The sequence below is a fragment of the Biomphalaria glabrata genome, chromosome 8 (assembly GCF_947242115.1).
Source record: "Biomphalaria glabrata chromosome 8, xgBioGlab47.1, whole genome shotgun sequence".
NCBI lineage: Eukaryota > Metazoa > Mollusca > Gastropoda > Planorbidae > Biomphalaria > Biomphalaria glabrata.
Window position 1 is genome coordinate 18,061,070 of NC_074718.1, and position 25,001 is coordinate 18,086,070.

The 25,001-nt window shown below is 38.0% G+C and overlaps 1 protein-coding gene across 5 annotated transcripts in view; it reads left to right on the top strand.

Annotated features, from left to right (window-relative positions):
• The window catches only part of LOC106054677 (putative protocadherin beta-18), a 61,656-nt gene extending 39,266 nt beyond the window's left edge, over positions 1–22,390 (top strand). The window contains exons 3-6 of one of the 5 annotated variants that reach the window (XM_056038261.1): positions 7,719–7,853; positions 9,701–9,836; positions 10,278–10,317; positions 18,058–18,197. In XM_056038261.1, coding sequence (XP_055894236.1) covers positions 7,719–7,853; positions 9,701–9,836; positions 10,278–10,317; position 18,058 — 312 coding nt within the window. In that variant the 3' untranslated portion in view covers positions 18,059–18,197. Of the gene's footprint in view, positions 1–7,718; positions 7,854–9,700; positions 9,837–10,277; positions 10,318–16,979; positions 17,063–18,057 lie in introns of all 5 variants that reach the window. The other 4 variants (XM_056038260.1, XM_056038259.1, XM_056038257.1 and 1 more) reach the window with 4 other exon arrangements.
• Positions 22,391–25,001: the final 2,611 nt, after the last annotated feature.

Consider the following 25,001-nt stretch of genomic DNA (forward strand, 5'->3'; position numbering starts at 1 on the left):
CACACTCGCTTTGTTTGACCCCGGCTCTGCTCTTTCTTTTTCTTCTTTCTGTTTCTGTTTTGCCCTAAATGGCATCTCTACAGTTGTAATACTTAAAATCTATGTCAATATGTCTCTGCCTGTTAACTGTCTTAGAGCAACTTGACATCTCCTTTAGATTACTGCTAATATCTAAGGAACATCCATGCAAAGTTTCATTAGGATTGGTCAAACGGTTTTGATTTCTATGACAGACATACATACACCTTACATTCTATTTTATATATTACATCTATAATGTAGGGTGTTTTCCAGTTATGTTGTTATACTTGCTACGTGGCGCACATCCCTAGTTTCGTTGTATTCCATTTCACCCAATGACTATTGCTCACTAGAAAACTTGGCAGCCTGCACAACTAGCGAGCGATTGTGTTTTATAGCGCTAGAGAAACAGCAAGACACTGAAGCTTACAAGGAAAGAGAATGAGTAGACTGTGTTCTAATTACTTCCCTTGACCACCCAGCTGCCTCGACATTTCTAGCAGTTTATATCAAGTGAAGTTTCATAGCATTCGAAGCTTGTTAAACTACCATCGTATAGCTGTCTAGGCAATACATGACACACCAACACACACGACACACCAACACCATACACAACACCTATGACACGACACCACATTTAGAAACTTTCTGATCTTATTTGTCATCCATAAAGCTCACCATTTTGAATGTTTGAGTTTTGAGACAAAGTCACTCAGGTACACAATCTCTGAAGACTCAAAGAACTTCAAGAACCAAAGAACTTAACGAGTTTCTAAAATCATCAATTTTGTAAAATTGCTAAGGAAAAAATAAGAAATCAAAACTCAAGATTCGGTCAAAAATATCTGATGACCTAAAGGCACTGGTGACCTCATTTCTGCCAAACGTCACAATTGAAATGTGTGGTGTGAGTGAGCAAAGATGGCGGGAAATGTGAGCAGACGTAAAGGTTTGGCGGGGACGGGGAAATAGAATTCTATCAATTGTACAAATTCAGATGAAACAATTTGTTCAACGTCCACGTGACAATAGCTGCCAGGGAAAAGTTCTTTGGCCTTCTCCCACCCCACAGAGCAGCCCCCGAGAATATTTCCAGCTCCTCTTGGCTAACTGTGGCTTTGACAAACGGCTAATTTGCAATGTCTGGACCGCTCCGTGGACTCAAAATTTCAGTTGATTTTCTCCTCTAGTCGGGCTCCATAGACTTGTGAATTCAACATGTCGGCCCGCGTAACTTCTGTTGACTGTTCCCTCTTCTTTTGTACAGAAAGAGGAAAAAGAAACCGGATCGATCCAGTGCCCTACTCTCCCCCCGCCACCTCCTCCTCTACCCCAAACCTCCTATGACCTTCCAAAGTCACACGCCCTCCCCCCACCCCCACCCCCACCCCCTTTTTTTTTTCTCTCTTTAAACAGAAACTTGAAAAAAATGGAATAAAAAAAACTTGTTTTTTTTTTTAAAGCAACAACCTGATTTTCTTTTAATGTCAGAGAACTAGAGGAATAGACTAGGGAGAGAAGGGAGGTATATTGAGCCCATTTTTGAGGCTATGGGTCACTCACAAGGAGGCATGTACTCACACACATGGAGAGTGAGGCATGTACTCGCTCTGAGAATATTGTCATTTGGTGTCACTAAGTTATTGCCCTTGATACTAAGGGAAGTTAATCAATTATTAGTACGTTTCCTTGCCTATCCTAATGAGTTACAGTGTCTCTCTTAGTTTGACATCTCTGTAGTGTCAAGGTTCTGTCACGTACCACAGTGTTAACTACTTCTGGCCAACATTTCAATTGTTTGATTTCAATAATATCATCAGTGTTTCAAGTATAAAAGTATTCTTTACAGCATACAGAAGTTATACGGAATTAGATCGAGCCTGACAATGAATCAGTGGACGACGGAAGTATTTCCAAGCCTCCCATCGAGCAGCTCTAGCAGACTTAAGTGTTGTGCATGACATCCTGGCATTCAGTGGAAGACGGTACAGTCCTACCGCGACTTAAGGCTCTGCTGATGTTGATGACGTCACAATAATGGTCTATATGTGTTGTGGATACATGAAACCTCGTTTGTCTCTATTTAGGCAAACACACAAAATAAGATCAACTTTCTAGTATAGTGAACGAAACTTTGGATGCCATGTTCTATCGGATGACTTCCTAGGAGGTTGTAAGGGCAGCTTAGTGAACGGAGAGATAAGGTCAAGGGTTATGATTAGCTTTTTAGTTGTTCTTTTATAAGTGAAGTTTTGGTCTTTGAAACACCGTAGATGACCTCTTGAACTCTTGTGCTATCAGTTTCTTTCATATGGGTACTTTAAACTTAAGACTGGTGAATCATTTGATTCACTCTTTCACCTTGTAATTTATTCAACAATGTCTATTATGTTAAAGTTTTCCTCATTATTTAAAGGAGTGAAATGAATTAAAGTTTGACAAGTTTCAGCATTAACAAACAAAGATCTCATGAACAAATTTATATCAAGTTTGGTAAATGTTTACTGTAAGACCTGTTGTTTAAATGCTTACTGTAAGACCTGTTGTTTAAATGCTTACTGTAAGACCTGTTGTTTAAATGTTTACTGTAAGACCTGTTGTTTAAATGTTTACTGCAAGACCTGTTGTTTAAATGTTTACTGTAAGACCTGTTGTTTAAATGTTTACTGTAAGACCTGTTGTTTAAATGTTTACTGTAAGACCTGTTGTTTAAATGTTTACTGCAAGACCTATTGTTTAAATGCTTATTGTAAGACCTGTTGTTTAAATGCTTACTGTAAGACCTGTTGTTTAAATGTTTACTATAAGACCTATTGTTTAAATTTTTACTGCAAGACCTGTTGTTTAAATGTTTACTGTAAGACCTGTTTAAATGTTTACTGAGAGGAATGTCAAATGTCATACATATTATATTTCAAACTGTTAGAATATGTTCAGGCTGACACTGTGTCAAAACTCTGACATTGTTTTGAAGTCATTCAATGACCTCGTTTGTCATTACGTCATCACCTTTGAAAATACACTTGAACGATTTTGTAGACAGGGGATACGTTACAAACTGTGGAGATTATTGTCACAAAATATGACATCAAGTGACAGTAACATTGTTGACATCAAGTGACAGTAACATAGTTGAATACAAAACTTTTTCTAACGATTAGCTGACACCATTCATACTCTGACCTATAGATTTATAATATTTATAGAACAACTCTAGACTAAACTGGGAACTAGATAAATACATCTAACTATATGTAGCTCTATGTAGTTCTGCAACTTATATGTTGACATTTGTATGTGTCTCTCTACCTGTATGTCTGTCAATATGTGGTACATTAAATACATCAAGTGACAGATCCACGCATAACATTCCCACAGATATCAGATGACATTGTATCCTGTTCAGTGTGTTCTAACGAAAATTGCATTTTCTTTTCACACACACACATACATCCACACACAAACATACACCCACTTGAAATGAAATATAGTTCTAAACATTGATCGACATGGGTTTTAAAAACCTAGACAATTAACTCAGTGTTACCAAGTCAACTCATGAGTTGAAACAGAAAAATGTTATTTAGTTTTCAACAAATCTGGGTTTAAACCATTACATCTAGTGTGTTAAAAGAGAAAGCGGGTATTGTGTACTGATAGGGTTATCTACAGGGGGGGGGGGAGTCTAATGGTAGCAAGTCGCGAGCGTTCGGGGGGATTGCGGAGGTATGGTACCAAGGTCTAGTAACAAATTTCTCATGCTCTAGGTTGCTGGGAGCGGGGTATACACTTGGTGGCAGTAGGATAAGATTTTATATATTCAACTGGTGACAGACCCGGAACACCTGCCTGTTGTTTAGCCTACATGTGTGTGTGTGTGTGTGTGTGTGTGTGTGTGACAGAGAGAGGTATTATAGAGTGAATAAGTGTGTCTAGAGCACTGTCAAGACTATGTCAGTGTCAGCATTCAACTGATCTCGGCCTGTATTGACACCCAAATATGATGTCAAAAACTTTGTCAAGTTGAAGAGTCTAGTAGCCAGTCTAAAACTTAACACCATGAATGTAACTTTCTCGACCTCTACTGAATGAATGGTGGCTGGAGCTCAGTTCTAATCTCGGCAACCTCGGCACTGAGTAGCCAGCACAATACACAGAAGTGTACACGAAACTGGTAACTCAATGGCCAATATGGACAACCCATACACAGTGATATAATACTCTGTCCCATCTTTCTAGAAGTTGTGTAACTATATACCATCAGGGAGATTTCTTCTCTGGAGCCCTAGTGGTCTCACTGTGGAGTCTATAGATCAGTGGGGGGGGGAGAGATATTAGAACGATGTCACATTTGCTACACAGTACTTTCGTTTTCTCTATATCGCTTTGATAGAGCTATCATCTACTAAAACGTTACATACTATAGTAGAGGCTTCCCACACTCCTAGAGTTGCGGTACAGGGAGGGAGGCGCAAGGAGGAAAGCTTTGGTAACACCACTGGTCACTCAACTACTTTGGTAACACCACTGGTCACTCAACTACTTTGGTAACACCACTGGTCACTCAACTACTTTGGTAACACCACTGGTCACTCAACTACTTTTTAACATCACTGGTCACTCAACTACTTTGGTAACACCACTGGTCACTCAACTACTTTGGTAACACCACTGGTCACTCAACTACTTTGGTACCACAGGTCACTCAACTAACGGAACTTGATACCATAGATTTAAGATTCTTTATGCTTGTTATAATAATTGTGTCAACATCACATTGATATCATATCGTATAATTGAATTATAAATACATTTATGTGAACTCTTGAAATGATACAAATTACTTGCACTAAGGTTTATGTTACGCCGCGCCAGGCCCGGGTTTGGGGATGTTCTGGGTGTTCAACCACACAGGTCCTCGGGATTGCAAGGGCTCTCTATTGACACTGTGCCTAGGCATATCGAAGTCCTCACGTGCACGCCCTTCTTATTACAGGTTGTACTCCTAATTAGTAGTTTGTGTGGTGTACTCACAATTTGCGCCTCTCGTTTTGTCTTAATATTCTGTGCTAATAAGTTCATGTTTGGTAGCTGGTGTTTTGCATAGAAACTACGTTCTAATGTATGTTCTCATAGACTTTCGTTTGATGTTGTTGTTTTAATTTCGTACTGAGTCTTTGTCTTTGAGAGACAATTGAAATCAGATTGTAAAGAGCCAGCTCTTCAAGTGTGCTGCCCACTTCCTGTTTCCACTTCCTGTTTCTCTGGAAAATGGCTGGACTTTGGTCACTAATATCAAGGTCACTAGCAGGAGTACAGCGTATAGAAGACATTGGTTTCATTAGAAAGAGATTTTGCGTGGGGGTGAAGAAGTGGCAGCTCATGGAGATTACAAATAAAGAAAAAAGAAATGCTTCCACCACACACACTTTTTTTTGTTTCTGATACGCCTTCTTAATGGCCGAACATCACAGTAGAACATCATAGTAGAACACTTAACGAATATCTTTCAGAGCCATTCATTGTTTAGTCAAGCAAAACAAAACTAGATTGGAGATTTGAGAAGTTGATATATACTGAAAGAAATAACTTCTAGAGAGATCTAATGAAAGAGTCTAGGGTGTACATATTGTTTATGTCAGTGTAGTCCGTGAAGTCTTTCAGTCAAGTTTCAATAGCTTCAAAGTAAGAACTAACTCTGCTTTATAAGGTCGTGTTTCAAAGCTCACGAGTGCTTCCAGGACGACAACTTCTGAGACTTCTTGTAGCGAGTGCTGATCCGTTGACAGGCGAGGCTGTTTTCTTACTGAATGACGTTCACACCTTAAGTTTTGTTTGTATTCAGAGGAGACATCGGCGTGGGAGAGGGAGGTGCTCATAACAACTGGCGAGAACTTTGGCTACACAGTGGAATGAAATTTCAGAGGCGTAGATTTCATGTTGAATCTTGGAGATCAGTTAAATTGTTTTTCTCTTGTTGCTGTTGTCACTTGTCTATTTATCAATTTCTCAGATGTGATTGCTGTATCTTGAGTATTTGTTAGATGGATTGGTTATGTTGATTTAGTCATTTTGTTTGTAATCTAATGTTTGTCAATTCAAAGTTTATGTTAACTCACGTCATTTAGTTAGTTATTATCAAAATCTTTATCAATCTAACCAAAACACAGAGAATAAAAAAGAAAAGACAAATGATTAAATCAAAGAGTATTATCACAGACAACCGATCTTTGCAGACTTCTTCAACTGCAGACGACCGTGTACAGGTGACACAAAGTGTAGCAGGATTACTGTTTGGACTTTGAGTCCACTCTGACGTGGTTAATAGAAAAAAAGTTATTCAATTGAACTCCATTGAAGTCAACTATCACGTGACTGAGCTGTGCTATATATTGACCCATGTGAAAACACGCCCAATACTTCACAGTCTGAAACATTTCCATATTGAAATCCCCCGCAACTGTTCCACTGCATTGACAGTTTGGAAACTATTTGAAGACAGGTGGCGCTGTATTGGTTAGGACCTTTCTTTAAATGGTGTCAAAAGCTAGCAGAAGTGACTAGAACTTTCACCCCAACTTGTTTTCGCTTGTGTGTGTTGCAGCCATGCAAAGAAATGGAACCGATCCGGTCGATAATAGCAAATATTGGTAGTGGAACTTTGTCTAGGGGTAGAGTTTATCTGGCAGATTTAAGACTTTGACTCTTTAAATATTCTCTTGTGCGTGTGTGTGTGTGTGTGTGTGTAGACGGCTACGTACAATGACAATACCACGTCCTATGAAGTACCGCCATTGATATTTATTGACTGCTCTCTCTGACATAAAACATCGCACGTTCTTATCAGCTACATTACAAACGTACAAACATACAAACACAGATCTAGATGTTTGTGCAGTTTGGGAAACTCTTCAAAGATATCAGCTTAAGATTATTTGAGCATGGAGCGGTCTAGATCTAGACTTTAATAAATTACCTTTACAATCTTTTTTTTTAAAGATCTTTCCAGTTCATTGTACGAAACCTTGATAATTTGCCTTTCACATTTGATAAATAAAACAAATTTGAAGCATTGAATATATTAGCAATATTTCAAGGTATCAATATTTTACAGCCTCTATATGGGTCAATATTTCATTTCATCAAGTCAAAATTTAATAACGCTAATATTTCGTAACGTTAATATTTCATATATTTCATAGCGTCAATATTATATAGCGTCAGTATTTCGTACATTTCATTGCCTCAATGTTTCATAGATTTCATTGCCTCAGTATTTCATTGCGTCAATGTTTCATAGATTTCATTGCCTCAGTATTTCATTGCGTCAATGTTTCATAGATTTCATTGCGTCAATATTTCATAGATTTCATTGCCTCAGTATTTCATTGCGTCAATGTTTCATAGATTTCATTGCCTCAGTATTTCATTGCGTCAATGTTTCATAGATTTCATTGCGTCAATATTTCATATATTTCATTGCCTCAGTATGTCATTTTCCATCTTGTTGTTGTTCCAACAGGTCCATGCTGCTTGATTTTCAACTTGCACAGACATCTCTTACATCGAATTACACATTACTTCTCATTACATATTAGAACACATTATTACGTCATGTTACATGATGTCTTACAGAAAGTTGTTTCTAAATTGTGTTGCTAGTTCATTCTAAACTTTTTCTTCTATCTCTTCCCCAGCACTCGACAAACAGACCAGCAAATAGCAGCAATAAATTGGTCACCAATGGGGGCATGAATATACCTGTCAGTCAGGGTTGTCATAGCAACCAGGAGAAGCAAATAAATTTAAAGAGGACGCCTCAAGATGAGGAGGTAAGAGGGATTGACAGTCTGTGTCTTTGTCTTGTTGATAATGTCTGTGTCTTTATCAGTCTTGTTAATACAGTCTGTGTCTTTGTCAGTCTTGTTGATACAGTCTGTGTCTTTGTCAGTCTTGTTGATACTGTCTGTGTCTTTGTCAGTCTTGTTGATACAGTCTGTGTCTTTGTCAGTCTTGTTGATACAGTCTGTGTTTTTGTCAGTCTTGTTGATACTGTCTGTGTCTTTGTCATTCTTGTTGATACAGTCTGTGTCTTTGTCAGTCTTGTTGATACTGTCTGTGTCTTTGTCAGTCGTGTTGATACTGTCTGTGTCTTTGTCAGTCTTGTTAATACAGTCTGTGTCTTTGTCAGTCTTGTTGATACTGTCTGTGACTTTGTCAGTCTTGTTGATACTGTCTGTGTCTTTGTCAGTCTTGTTGATACAGTCTGTGTCTTTGTCAGTCTTGTTGATACAGTCTGTGTCTTTGTCAGTCTTGTTGATACTGTCTGTGTCTTTGTCAGTCTTGTTGATACAGTCTGTGTCTTTGTCAGTCTTGTTGATACTGTCTGTGACTTTGTCAGTCTTGTTGATACTGTCTGTGTCTTTGTCAGTCTTGTTAATACAGTCTGTGTCTTTGTCAGTCTTGTTGATACAGTCTGTGTCTTTGTCAGTCTTGTTGATACTGTCTGTGTCTTTGTCAGTCTTGTTGATACAGTCTGTGTCTTTGTCAGTCTTGTTGATACAGTCTGTGTCTTTGTCAGTCTTGTTGATACAGTCTGTGTCTTTGTCAGTCTTGTTGATACATTCTGTGTCTTTGTCAGTCTTGTTGATACTGTCTGTGTCTTTGTCAGTCTTGTTGATACAGTCTGTGTCTTTGTCAGTCTTGTTGATACAGTCTGTGTCTTTGTCAGTCTTGTTGATACTGTCTGTGTCTTTGTCAGTCTTGTTGATAATGTCTGTGTCTTTGTCAGTCTTGTTGATACTGTCTGTGTCTTTGTCAGTCTTGTTGATACTGTCTGTGTCTTTGTCAGTCTTGTTGATACAGTCTGTGTCTTTGTCAGTCTTGTTGATAATGTCTGTGTCTTTGTCAGTCTTGTTGATACTGTCTGTGTCTTTGTCAGTCTTGTTGATACAGTCTGTGTCTTTGTCAGTCTTGTTGATACAGTCTATGTCTTTGTCAGTCTTGTTGATACTGTCTGTGTCTTTGTCAGTCTTGTTGATACTGTCTGTGTCTTTGTCAGTCTTGTTGATACTGTCTGTGTCTTTGTCAGTCTTGTTGATACTGTCTGTGTCTTTGTCAGTCTTGTTGATACTGTCTGTGTCTTTATCAGTCTTGTTGATACTGCTTGTGTCTTTGTCAGCCGTGTTGATACTGTCTGTGTCTTTAACAGTCTGGTTGATACTGCTTGTGTCTTGTCAGCCATGTTGATACTATCTGTGTCTTTATCAGTCTGGTTGATACTGCTTGTGTCTTTATCAGTCTTGTTGATACTGCTTGTGTCTTTGTCAGCCGTGTTGATACTGTCTATGTCTCTGACAATGTGTTGATACTGTCTATGTCTATGACAATGAGTTGATACTGCTTGGCTCTGACAATGTGTTGATACTGTCTATGTCTCTGACAATGTGTTGATACTGCTTGTCTCTGACAATGTGTTGATACTGTCTATGTATCTCACAATGTGTTGATACTGTCTTTGTCTCTGTCAGTCGTGTTTACGATGTCAATCGATCTGTGGTGTTGCTAATACAGTCTATGTGTAAGTTGTTTCAGCTGTTGATAATTGTAGTTGTGTTGTCTTCCTCACTCGTGACCAGACATACACTCCCTGGTTCTAGTCCAAGTTTTCTTCTATTAGATCCGTCTCATGGAGCTTCTCAAGAGAAACGGGGAGGATGCCCTCAGCGAGTCCAGCGGGAACTCTGACCCCAGTGATAGTGGTCGAGGAGGTAGCGAGGATGACAGCAGCCACAGAGGATCGGGTCTTGATCCAGGTTGGTATCCACCAGATCTACTTCTTACATACACTAGTGTCATTGTTGTCCACACTCTATGTTGTCGTGTTCACACTAATGGTCACTCTGTTGTCACGTCTAACTATTGTCACGTCATTTCCCACGTCTTCGTTTCGTACATCCACCATTTTAGTTCCACACTAGACTAGAACCTTGACTTGTTGTTGAATTCTAGAATTAATATTTAACATCAGAAAGTTTTCTCAATTGTAGCGTGAAGTCGTTTTTAGTGTTTGTTTTATATATCAACTTGTAAATCAGAATCAGAATGTCACGTATAGCACTAAACATTGAAAACTGTAGAGATCTCTATGTAGGAGTGTAATGAGGACAGAATTGGAGAAAATTATTTGTAAATATTCTATTGAAATCATTCTAAATTTGTTCATATATTTAATTTCCAACTTTATTAAACAACAGACCCTTACAGCTCACATTATAGATTTGTCAGTAAAGTATGGTACGTATCTCTCTCTCTCTCTCTCTCTCTGTCTCTGTCTCTGTCTCTCTCTGTCTCTCTGTCAATTTCCCTCGACTGTCTGCTCGTGCCATGAACTATCCAAGATTTGTTTCCCTACAGGAATGTTCAATTGTTTTCTTGACTCAGATCTCTGTTTACCTTCAGTCGTTGCTTTAAATTAACGCTTGGCTAATGTCTAAGAGTTGAATGAAACATTTTCTTATCCTCGGCCATCAATGTGTCCAACAGGTCAGAGTGCGAGGTGGGGGAGTGGCGGAGTCACAAACTATTTATAGAACCTTCTAGTAAACATAGAACTAAAACAAAGTCAATAATAAAAGAAATTAGAACACTTTCAACACCAAATCAAACTAGTCACGCAACTACAAAAACAACAACAACATAATGCTACGTATATAAAGTATATACATTCACATTGTTGAGTCCCTCATCTGTACAGTTGATTAAATTCACTATTAATTAGAGCACTCCCCCGTCTGTTGATGCTTTCATCTGGCCGTGCCTGTGCATGTTGGCTTGAAGTGATCCTCAATAACTTCTTGCTAGCCTTGTGTCATTCAAAAGTTTGGATTTAAAACTCACGTATCTCAGCATGTGACTTGTTGTGGACTTGAAATCATTGTATACCCTGCATGGACTTTGATGTTGTTGTTTTTTTTTTGTATGTTGGTTTGTCTGTTGTTGTGTTTGGTACAGACTTCAGTGGCATGCATAATTTATTTCTTTATTTCAAATCCAATCATCCCGGAGTCAGCCTACTATCAAAGTTGTTTCTAATGTCGAGGATTCAATGACGAATAATTATAAAACATTTATGACAAACTTGATGAGATTTGAAGCGAAATATTAAAACATTGGTCAGTGAATCCTAAGCCCTCAAACCAGTTATCAGTGAAACCTAAACCCTTAATCCAGTGGTCAGTGCCTTAAAGCCTTAAACTAACTTTAGGAAGCTAATTAGATACCAAATGTTTATTATGACCAGTTAATTAAATAGACATTATGTTATGAAGAGTCCAGTGTTAGTCTGTCAGTAAATGCTATCACTATAGCTGACCACATCAGAGTCCAGTGTTAGTCTGTCAGACAATAAAAGCTATCACTACAGTGGACCACATCAGAACACGTCAGCAGGAGACAGTTGACCGCTAGGTTGTAGAACATTAAAACATTAACTGGGATGGAAGGAGCGGTGTCATACGACAAACTATAAAAAGAACATGATCCTGGCTCCAGGAGAGGGAGCAGAGAGGTAGGGAGAAAGAGAGAGAGAGGGGGGGGGGAGAAAACTACTGACCCGGTTGATGATTACATCACCTCCATTTCAGTGTTTCCATTTATTGGATTAAGTTCTGTCCACTACAGGGATTTGTTCCCAGCGTCACTGGGTGCTAATGGTCATCTGGTCCATTACTTGTCCATCTGAAACGTTGACAGGACATTGGAATTAACTTTATACTGGACATACAGTGACGCCAGTTGGTCATATGTCTGTCACATTAACTTCATATTGGATATAGTGACGGCCACTGGGCAATCGTAGTGGCAGCTACTGCGCAATAGTAATGGCAGCTACTGGGCAATCATAGTGGCAGCTACTGGGCAATCATAGTGGCAGCTACTGGGCAATCATAGGGTGGCTCCAAGGCAAAGTTTTTCTACCTAAAGATTGTGGCATCAATCGGAAACTACGGAGAGTGTCCACTATGCACACAGGAAGTAAAAATATCCATTGGACTTTAGTGATAATGATACACTTAGGACACAGTGACACACTTAGGACATTGCAACACACTAAGGACGCAGCGACATACTTAGGACACAGCGACGCACTTAGGACACAGCGATACACTTAATTCAAAATTACTACATAACAAACATAGCTGTTAGTTTTGAGTTTTTGGCACATCGGCACAATTTAGGCCATGTCGTGCCCTCAAACATAGATGTCATTAAGTCTGGCCACACCAGAGAATCGTTACCATGTTCATCAATGTCATCCACAAGGTAATCATCACCTAGCTGGCTATTACCCACATAAGTTACCTTCGCCAATCTGGTTAATACTTAAACAGATAATACCGTTGAAAAAAGGTAACAATTACCCAACTTGTAACTACCAAACGATGTCCAAGTAATGACCACATATTTATGACACGTGATTGGGCGTGAACAAAAAATCAGCCAACTCTGTCACCGGTATTTCAGCGTGTTTCTATCCCTTGAGTTCCAGGTGTTAACGATCACATCATGACCACAGTCCAGTGTGTGACCGTTGAGACTTCTATATAAAATACGTATTAGCCTGTATAGAGAATAACACTGCTGGTTAAATAATAGAAACAGAAGATCTAAATATAGCTGCTCGTGCCGATAGAGTCATCAAGAAACACGATCATTTCAAAACAAGTCGTCAAGAAACACGATCTTTTTCAAAAGAAATCGGGAAAATAGAAGAAATTAAAACTCCGGATAAAATTGTTGGTAGTGTTCCCTGGGGGGAGGAGGAAATCAGCCACCATTACGAGCAGCAGGCAGAGTTTCATTTATGTGTAATATTGGACTACAGAGGGATGGCGGTGTCAGATCAATGACCTGGCAGTCCCTTTCCAAAACTCAAAGTCTTCGATTCACTACATCTTTCTGTGAGTCAGTTCAGAGCCAATCTTTAAATGTAGGGATTATCTTTTCTCGATGTGTCTTGTCTGATGTCTATGATGATATTGGATGTTGATGTCTGATGTCTATGATGATATTGGATGTTGATGTCTGATGTCTATGATGATATTGGATGTTGATGTCTGATGTCTATGATGATATTGGATGTTGATGTCTGATGTCTATGATGATACTGGATGTTGATGTCTGATGTCTATGATGATATTGGATGTTGATGTTAGATTTTTTTTTCTTTTAATCAGTTCCTCTGATTGCCTTTCTATATCTTTTTTTATTTTGTTGTTTTGTTCTCAATGACCGAAGATTTGATCGAATATGTAAACATGACAGGAGTTACAGCCTAAAACAAAAAGTGCTCCTAAATGTTAACTAAGTTAGAGTTCCAAGTCATTGATCTAGAAGAGATGTCATCTCTATACAAGTCATTGATCGAATATGTAAACATGATAGGAGTTACAGCCTAAAACAAAAAGTGCTCCTAAATGTTAACTAAGTTAGAGTTCCAAGTCATTGATCTAGAAGAGATGTCATCTCTATACAAGTCATTGATCGAATATGTAAACATGATAGGAGTTACAGCCTAAAACAAAAAGTGCTCCTAAATGTTAACTAAGATAGAGTTCCAAGTCATTGATCTAGAAGAGATGTCATCTCTATACAAGTCATTGATCGAATATGTAAACATGATAGGAGTTACAGCCTAAAACAAAAAGTGCTCCTAAATGTTAACTAAGATAGAGTTCCAAGTCATTGATCTAGAAGAGATGTCATCTCTATACAAGTCATTGATCGAATATGTAAACATGATAGGAGTTACAGCCTAAAACAAAAAGTGCTCCTAAATGTTAACTAAGATAGAGTTCCAAGTCATTGATCTAGAAGAGATGTCATCTCTATACAAGTCATTGATCGAATATGTAAACATGATAGGAGTTACAGCCTAAAACAAAAAGTGCTCCTAAATGTTAACTAAGATAGAGTTCCAAGTCATTGATCTAGAAGAGATGTCATCTCTATACAAGTCATTGATCGAATATGTAAACATGATAGGAGTTACAGCCTAAAACAAAAAGTGCTCCTAAATGTTAACTAAGTTAGAGTTCCAAGTCATTGATCTAGAAGAGATGTCATCTCTATACAAGTCATTGATCGAATATGTAAACATGATAGGAGTTACAGCCTAAAACAAAAAGTGCTCCTAAATGTTAACTAAGATAGAGTTCCAAGTCATTGATCTAGAAGAGATGTCATCTCTATACAAGTCATTGATCGAATATGTAAACATGATAGGAGTTACAGCCTAAAACAAAAAGTGCTCCTAAATGTTAACTAAGATAGAGTTCCAAGTCATTGATCTAGAAGAGATGTCATCTCTATACAAGTCATTGATCGAATATGTAAACATGATAGGAGTTACAGCCTAAAACAAAAAGTGCTCCTAAATGTTAACTAAGATAGAGTTCCAAGTCATTGATCTAGAAGAGATGTCATCTCTATACAAGTCATTGATCGAATATGTAAACATGATAGGAGTTACAGCCTAAAACAAAAAGTGCTCCTAAATGTTAACTAAGATAGAGTTCCAAGTCATTGATCTAGAAGAGATGTCATCTCTATACAAGTCATTGATCGAATATGTAAACATGATAGGAGTTACAGCCTAAAACAAAAAGTGCTCCTAAATGTTAACTAAGTTAGAGTTCCAAGTCATTGATCTAGAAGAGATGTCATCTCTATACAAGTCATTGATCGAATATGTAAACATGATAGGAGTTACAGCCTAAAACAAAAAGTGCTCCTAAATGTTAACTAAGTTAGAGTTCCAAGTCATTGATCTAGAAGAGATGTCATCTCTATACAAGTCATTGATCGAATATGTAAACATGATAGGAGTTACAGCCTAAAACAAAAAGTGCTCCTAAATGTTAACTAAGTTAGAGTTCCAAGTCATTGATCTAGAAGAGATGTCATCTCTATACAAGTCATTGATCGAATATGTAAACATGATAGGAGTTACAGCCTAAAACAAAAAGTGCTCCTAAATGTTAACTAAGTTAGAGTTCCAAGTCATTGATCTAGAAGAGATGTCATCTCTATACAAGTCATTGATCGAATATGTAAACATGATAGGAGTTACAGCCTAAAACAAAAAGTGCTCCTAAATGTTAACTAAGTTAGAGTTCCAAGTCATTGATCTAGAAGAGATGTCATCTCTATACAAGTCATTGATCGAATATGTAAACATGATAGGAGTTACAGCCTAAAACAAAAAGTGCTCCTAAATGTTAACTAAGATAGAGTTCCAAGTCATTGATCTAGAAGAGATGTCATCTCTATACAAGTCATTGATCGAATATGTAAACATGATAGGAGTTACAGCCTAAAACAAAAAGTGCTCCTAAATGTTAACTAAGATAGAGTTCCAAGTCATTGATCTAGAAGAGATGTCATCTCTATACAAGTCATTGATCGAATATGTAAACATGATAGGAGTTACAGCCTAAAACAAAAAGTGCTCCTAAATGTTAACTAAGATAGAGTTCCAAGTCATTGATCTAGAAGAGATGTCATCTCTATACAAGTCATTGATCGAATATGTAAACATGATAGGAGTTACAGCCTAAAACAAAAAGTGCTCCTAAATGTTAACTAAGATAGAGTTCCAAGTCATTGATCTAGAAGAGATGTCATCTCTATACAAGTCATTGATCGAATATGTAAACATGATAGGAGTTACAGCCTAAAACAAAAAGTGCTCCTAAATGTTAACTAAGTTAGAGTTCCAAGTCATTGATCTAGAAGAGATGTCATCTCTATACAAGTCATTGATCGAATATGTAAACATGATAGGAGTTACAGCCTAAAACAAAAAGTGCTCCTAAATGTTAACTAAGTTAGAGTTCCAAGTCATTGATCTAGAAGAGATGTCATCTCTATACAAGTCATTGATCGAATATGTAAACATGATAGGAGTTACAGCCTAAAACAAAAAGTGCTCCTAAATGTTAACTAAGTTAGAGTTCCAAGTCATTGATCTAGAAGAGATGTCATCTCTATACAAGTCATTGATCGAATATGTAAACATGATAGGAGTTACAGCCTAAAACAAAAAGTGCTCCTAAATGTTAACTAAGTTAGAGTTCCAAGTCATTGATCTAGAAGAGATGTCATCTCTATACAAGTCATTGATCGAATATGTAAACATGATAGGAGTTACAGCCTAAAACAAAAAGTGCTCCTAAATGTTAACTAAGATAGAGTTCCAAGTCATTGATCTAGAAGAGATGTCATCTCTATACAAGTCATTGATCGAATATGTAAACATGATAGGAGTTACAGCCTAAAACAAAAAGTGCTCCTAAATGTTAACTAAGATAGAGTTCCAAGTCATTGATCTAGAAGAGATGTCATCTCTATACAAGTCATTGATCGAATATGTAAACATGATAGGAGTTACAGCCTAAAACAAAAAGTGCTCCTAAATGTTAACTAAGATAGAGTTCCAAGTCATTGATCTAGAAGAGATGTCATCTCTATACAAGTCATTGATCGAATATGTAAACATGATAGGAGTTACAGCCTAAAACAAAAAGTGCTCCTAAATGTTAACTAAGATAGAGTTCCAAGTCATTGATCTAGAAGAGATGTCATCTCTATACAAGTCATTGATCGAATATGTAAACATGATAGGAGTTACAGCCTAAAACAAAAAGTGCTCCTAAATGTTAACTAAGTTAGAGTTCCAAGTCATTGATCTAGAAGAGATGTCATCTCTATACAAGTCATTGATCTAGAAGAGATGTCATCTCTATACAAGTCATTGATCTAGAAGAGATGTCATCTATATACAAGTTCTAGTCCTCGATAAGATACAAACGAATTCGAGAAAATGGCGGGAAACCTTTTTTTTTGTTTAAATTTTGAACCAAACTTTATTTCTCTTCCATTTGTTTTTATTTTAGCGCGTGCAAAACTTCTCGCTCCAGGGAATTATAAAAACCATGCGGTAGTCGCTAGACAAGGTGACCTATAAATCCAGCTCAAGGTCAGTCACTGCTTCTGTTCACACTCCCCTCCTCTTAGGGCGTAGTACTCACGGGGAAATAACTCTTGTGACCCTGACCCTTGACTCTACCCAAAAACTATGGTGAAATAAAAACAAATTTAAAACTAATAAATTATTCATAAGCTTTTTGTGTCTCCTTAATAATATAAACCTGCATGTTTGACTTAATAGGTTTCAATTAACGTAGCGCTGATTGGGTCATTGTGATCATCTGTTACTACTAATAACACAGGAATGCCTAATTGTTTTATGCTAATTATTGCATCTTACAAGTAATTACAATGCAACATTAATCAAAATTAAAAAAAAAATAAAGTACAGATATGTTTTCTAATTTTCTAATTTATTTATTTTATAACATACCAAAAGTCATTTTATTTTCAAAAGCTAACCCTTCCATATGTATATATAAAGTACATAATACCAGTTCATTTAGTAGGTTCTAAGTAAATCTTATGAGTTAATGAAATTAAGATTTGTTCTTATCAAGTTCAGTTATATTATTTACATTAAAACGTATATTTATGAAATTATAAATTTCTACATTCAGTTCTAGCAAAGACAAATTTAAAATTTATTTAAAACAATTAATTATTTATATAAATATTTTTTATCATTTTATTATTGGTTTCCCTCTGACTAAGACTAATCCTTTGTATTGTCTGATGAATAGTTTGTTATAATTATTATAATAGTTTACACACAAGTGAATAGAGACGTGAATCAGGAATCAAGAATATTTTTTTATATATAATTCAGAATAAAAAATTCAAGAATAGAAATTTAAAAAGTTCATGCATATTTTAATTAATAACTTTCGCATTAATTTTTTTTTTTACAATGTTCTTGTTTTTAATAAATGTGTATTGCCTTCAAATAGAATATCACCAACAATAATTTAAAAAAACTCACACGCATACAGTCACTCACACACTCACTAATCTGACTAATCATATGTGCTTTGTTTTTCACAGAACACAACATCTATATGTATGGTAGAGACAAGTCCAGAACTTATGGTCCGGTTAATGGTCTAACTCCAAAGACGTCCAAGCAGCCGCCCCTGAACTCTAGACAAGCGCCTCGGCTTTCCCCATCACACCTTACCCCGCACCGCTCCTTGTCTACCGGGACGGACTCTGGTGACTCCGACACTGGCTCCAGACAATCCTCTGACAGTTACGTCCGGCCACAGTTCAGGAATCCCAGCCGGCCCGTCAGCCAGATTATTCCGGCTAGGTCACGTGACCATTACCCGTCACGCATTCTGACTCAGGACTCCCCCAACCGCCTGGCGGCGCCATTCAAAGGGAGCAGTGGATCACTCTTAAAGTCCTTCCAGGGAAACTCCCATGAAAACATTCCAGTAAAGACCAGGGGAACCAGCATCAGCATGGAGCTACTCCCGGACAGCGGATCTAAGGGTCGGCCCAAAGAACCATTTCACTATTCGGACCGGACTTATCCTATGTCCGAAAGGTGGCCCAACCCTGTCCTAAAAGAAGAGGACGTTCGGACTTTGCCGTCTGGAAGTTACGGCATCAACCCGGACGAGCTTCAGCAGGAGATAGACAATTTGATTCTTAGAGACAGCATAGTGTGACCTTACAACTGTGCAGGCATCATCCCATGTGACCTTTAAACTGTGCACAGACATCATCTCACGTGAACTTTGAACTGTGCACATGCATCATCCCACATGACCTTTGAACTGTGAAAAGATGGCCCTTCAACTTCGCCCCAATATTCCAGGGCCACACTAGCCTAAGTACACATTGTGTACTTGAATGTGTACTTGTGTATAGAATTATGTACATGATGTAAATTATTGTATTTCTTCCCAGAACAAACAAAATGAAAGTACATTATTTGACCATGGACTTCCTGTTATACTGTGTTCAGCCATATTAGACAACACGCATGCGCAGTTGGCACATATTATCAAATCAGATGAGTTCCTCATTAATTGTGATTAATTTCCACAGTTTTTTTTCTTTTCCATTTTGGTACGCCTTCACCTAAGCCATTAGTCACGATAATATAGCCATGATACTTACTATAACTTATTACATAATATCTTATTCATTTGAAAGGAGAAGTGATTCGGTGTGCCTGATGACCAATTCTGACCAGTGGAGATCAGTGGTCAAACCCCACTGATATAGAATGGCGTGGTGTGATAAGGGTATTGGATTGGTTAGGGCTCACACCATGAGGCCTCTGGCCACTCCCTTCCAGTTGGTCTGGTGACAACATACGTAGTAGAAACTGTGCTTTGAACCCAGTCTTGCAATGTGTACACTAGATCACCTACATCGTAGATGACACGACCACTCAACTACATAAACATATAGAATATACTGCAAACACAGTTGTCTTCGATAAAATATATTTATTATTGAATGATCTACACAACTAAAGCCATTTCTAAATAAGATTTGTGAATTTTTGAGTTTTTGAAAGAATATACGTTACTAATAGTAATAAGAACACAGGAACGTGACATTTTCTGTTGACTTCATAGATCTTGTTATTTGTACAATACATTAATATCCTATGAGAGTAGGGCATTTAAATGCATTTTATCATGAGTCGTAATGTTTATATATTAAGTTCGAAACTAAACAAGATTGCTCCAGCTTATTTAGTGAATCCTGTAGAATACTTAGACTTGGTGTCAATCTGAAAGCATTGGACTTACAGTATGGTTTATCTCATATGCATTAGTTTTTGAATAGATTAGACCACACCTTTATTTTTCACATTATCATGGACCACACGTTCACAAACCACATCGTTTGACCATCATTGACCACATTTTCATTGACCACACGCTGTACATAATCCACATCGAATTTTACAATGACCAACGAATGTCATCGAGTGTGTGTGTCAGTCTGTTTGTGTGTGTGTGTGTGTATGTGTATGGATATGTGTGTGTGTTGATTTTCTCGTGTGTCTGTTTTGATACATCTGCCCCCCCCCCCTCTCTCTTGTTTGTTGACAAAGACAATCAAATCCTATTAGGTCACTATCCTATCAACTTGCATTTCTGAAGGATTGTGATTGTGTGTTTAAGGCTTTGTTCTGTTGGAATGATAACACGAGGATAAAGAAAACAAAATATTCAATGAGATTTGTTTCCGATATTCCTAGATTTCCGCTTTTGTTTTTCGCCTTCATCTATAGCTAGGTCATACCGGAAGTTTAGTTTGTGTGGGTGTGTGTAGACCTACATCTATAGCTAGGTCATACCGGAAGTTTAGTTTGTGTGGGTGTGTGTAGACCTTCATCTATAGCTAGGTCATACCGGAAGTTTAGTTTGTGTGGGTGTGTAGACCTTCATCTATAGCTAGGTCATACCGGAAGTTTAGTTTGTGTGGGTGTGTAGACCTTCATCTATAGCTAGGTCATACCGGAAGTTTAGTTTGTGTGTGTGTGTAGACCTACATCTATAGCTAGGTCATACCGGAAGTTTAGTTTGTGTGGGTGTGTGTAGACCTACATCTATAGCTAGGTCATACCGGAAGTTTAGTTTGTGTGTGTGTGTGTGTAGACCTACATCTATAGCTAGGTCATACCGGAAGTTTAGTTTGTGTGGGTGTGTAGACCTTCATCTATAGCTAGGTCATACCGGAAGTTTAGTTTGTGTGGGTGTAGACCTACATCTATAGCTAGGTCATACCGGAAGTTTAGTTTGTGTGGGTGTGTAGACCTTCATCTATAGCTAGGTCATACCGGAAGTTTAGTTTGTGTGTGTGTGTGTAGACCTACATCTATAGCTAGGTCATACCGGAAGTTTAGTTTGTGTGTGTGTGTGTAGACCTACATCTATAGCTAGGTCATACGGAAGTTTAGTTTTGTGTGTGTGTGTGTAGACCTTCATCTATAGCTAGGTCATACCGGAAGTTTAGTTTGTGTGTGTGTGTGTAGACCTACATCTATAGCTAGGTCATACCGGAAGTTTAGTTTTGTGTGTGTGTGTGTAGACCTTCATCTATAGCTAGGTCATACCGGAAGTTTAGTTTGTGTGTGTGTGTGTAGACCTACATCTATAGCTAGGTCATACCGGAAGTTTAGTTTGTGTGTGTGTGTGTAGACCTACATCTATAGCTAGGTCATACCGGAAGTTTAGTTTGTGTGTGTGTGTAGACCTACATCTATAGCTAGGTCATACCGGAAGTTTAGTTTGTGTGTGTGTGTGTAGACCTACATCTATAGCTAGGTCATACCGGAAGTTTAGTTTGTGTGTGTGTGTAGACCTACATCTATAGCTAGGTCATACCGGAAGTTTAGTTTGTGTGTGTGTGTGTAGACCTACATCTATAGCTAGGTCATACCGGAAGTTTAGTTTGTGTGTGTGTGTAGACCTACAAATCTGTTACTTCTAATAGTGAAGGTCGTAACCAAGGTAAACAAACTGTATCCTCTCTAAGGGGCTGACTTATTAGCCTGGTCATGTGATCTTTTTCACATTCTATATTTAGACAGCGCTTTACAAACTTGACAACATCCTACAGCCTATTGCAGCATCTTCTGATCTTATCTTATTACTTCCTTTAGGGTAAAGATAGGACAAGATAAGTTTGCTTATTAAACTTCCACACTTTAGCGAGCCACTACGAAGTTGGGTTTATTCTTTAGTTCCATTTTCAAAAGTGCATACACTTATTCCTGTACACAAGCGATTAGGGATCAAAAAGAGTTTCGCCAAATTATTGCTCGGTGTGACTCTACCAAACAAACTTCAGGATTCTACAACTCTACAACACCAAATACTTTCTTCGAGTACATCTGTCTGTAATTTATTCACGTCTGTTACAATCTTCTGTGTATGTGTGTTTACATTGATTTTGTTCTAAAACAAGAAATTGAAAATAGATGACACCCCAACACGAGCTACTGATTAGGTTTTAATACAGAATCAATTAACATAAGTACATCTTTCTTGAAATTATATTTTAAAAATTTAAATTAGAATGTCCACATTACATTGCGTCAAACACATTAGATCATAGGGACATGTCTTTGAAGTCTGGACCACATAGCTTGCGATCTTCGTAAGTTACTGTAAATACCCAAATATTACGATGCCAGTTATTGAAAGCACAGTTCTCCCCATTTTAACCCCTCCCACGGGCTCAAATGTTTACTTATTTTTATTATGCTAAATGTTCATCTTTTGACTCGTGTATGGAGATGTAAATATTTGTATGAAATGGATTAATTTAAAATGTCATTGAATTGTATTGCTAATGCCAATACTGTACTAGAATAAATAATGAATCAGTTCTATAGACATACTCATTATTTAGTTATTTTTATATCAATGTCTGTTGATATTTTTTGTTGAAAAAAAGTTTTTGTTGAGTGTTGAACCTGTGATTGTTATATACTTGTGTAATATGCCCTCTGGACATTAGTTTTTAGGTATCAATGGTCCCCGGTTCGAACTCGCCCCGCTGCCATTCCCGTCGTTCTGCGGGAGGTTTGGGCTAAGATGTAATTGTCTTCAAATCTGAAGGAACATCCGAAACATGTCAAAGAAATCAAGAAAACAAATGCCTTAAGGGCTGATTTCTTTACTTGAACTTTTTGGGTAACTATTTGATCAATAACAAATATTGTTTATAAAGAGTTCTCCTACAGCCTAGAGATAGCCTGCATATAGACCGGATGGACGACAGTGATCAGGCAACCAGTGAACCTGAGGCCTCTCTAATGACCGGATGGACGACAGTGATCAGGCAACCAGTGAACCTGAGGCCTCTCTAATGACCGGATGGACGACAGTGATCAGGCAACCAGTGAACCTGAGGCCTCTCTAATGACCGGATGGACGACAGTGATCAGGCAACCAGTGAACCTGAGGCCTCTCTAATGACCGGATGGACGACAGTGATCAGGCAACCAGTGAACCTGAGGCCTCTCTAATGACCGGATGGACGACAGTGATCAGGCAACCAGTGAACCTGAGGCCTCTCTAATGATCGGATGGACGACAGTGATCAGGCAACCAGTGAACCTGAGGCCTCTCTAATGACCGGATGGACGACAGTGATCAGGCAACCAGTGAACCTGAGGCCTCTCTAATGACCGGATGGACGACAGTGATCAGGCAACCAGTGAACCTGAGGCCTCTCTAATGACCGGATGGACGACAGTGATCAGGCAACCAGTGAACCTGAGGCCTCTCTAATGACCGGATGGACGACAGTGATCAGGCAACCAGTGAACCTGAGGCCTCTCTAATGACATCTCCAGAAAGAGCTTTTTCGAGTATACAAAACAGTTAAAAATTATCTGAACAGAAAAAGACTTGACATTTAGCGGGCCGCCAACTTTAGAGAAACACTCTGCGGATTTGTCTCGAAGTCTGAGGCCTCTTAGCCTCCTACACTTCAGATACGGCCAGGCCCACCGCCAGGCCCACCGCCAGGCCCACGCCAGGCCCACCGCCAGGCCCACCCTTTCTTAATTTAATTTTTTGGCTGGCTATCTTTTGACTAACAGAGATAGATCAAGCTAGACTTAAGGAAAATGAATTTCTAATGCTTAGTAATGCTAATATGCGCTTTACAGCAGACTCTCTGCCCTGGACTTAGCTGTGGAAGTTTTAGGGGCGCTCCCCCAATGGCTGACTAAGAGGGAGACAAAATTACATTTACTGGTCTAGATTGTATAACACAGCATAATGCTAAACAGTTTCTGTCTAACAGTCAAAGGAAACATGTTCAGGAAATGTTAAGTCTGTTTCTAATTGTAATAAACTTGCGTTGAAGAATATATCTTATCCCAAAGTCTGTTGGACCATAGGGGCACCAAGCAAGACTCGTCGACCGTCTTTCATCATTCCTCCCTGTCTTTTGCCTTGTATAGAACCTCTTTCAATGGCAGGCCCGTCCATCGCTTTCTCTGTCTGCCTCTTCTTATTTTTCCTGGTACTGTTTCTGAAGGAAGGACTTTGAGAGCCCCGAAGATCTTGTAATATGGCCATAGATTTTGAGCTTGCGTTTTTTAGCGGCCCCCGTAAGGGGAAAAAGCCGCTATTAGGTTTGTGCAAAATGTCCGTCTGTCCGTCTGTCCGTCTGTCCGTCTGTCCGTCTGTCCGTCTGTCACACTCAGATCTCGAAAACTAGAAGAGATATGAAAAATATTATTTCATCATTAAATCCGGCTTGAAAAGTTTAGGTGCAACGGCTACTTTTGGTTTTCTAAAAGCAAACCGTTTAATTTATAAAATTAATTATGCAAGCGATTTTTTCATAAAAATACACCAATTCTAAAACAATTACGTAAATGTAAGGGAGGCAATGTTACAATATGCTAACAAAGATGGACAATTTTTTTGTATTTTCAGTATCACTAAGTCAAATATATTTTTAAAATGTACAGGAAATGTTTACAACAAATACAAATAATAGTTAAAGACGTTTTTTCTGGTCAACTAGCTGCTAAAATTAAAAGAAAACATTTCTGTTTGTTTATAAAGGCTAATAATGCACTTTGTATGTAAATATCACGCACAATTTTTTAAATGGACTTTTTATGCAGCGATTTTCGTGCAGTAGCGTAACGTCGCAACATGATCAGGTGCTAAACCAATTCCTTAAACTTTTTTTAAAAATCAGATTTTATTTATTTTTTGTTTAGTGCCCCCATCCGAATAAAAGAAGCTTATTTTTGTGCGTTTTGTCTGTTGGTCGGTCTGTCCGTCACGATTAGATTTAAAAAACTAGAACTCTAAAAGCTATTGAAAATCTAATTTACCCTTTAATGTTCCTCCCATAACATCTCAATAGTTTTAAGTATCTAAAATTGATTGTTCCGGATTTTTTTGTGCAAAACTAATCAACGCCAACAAATGTTTGTTTGCTCTTCTAACTTATATTACATTCAATTTCCATGCTTAAACGTT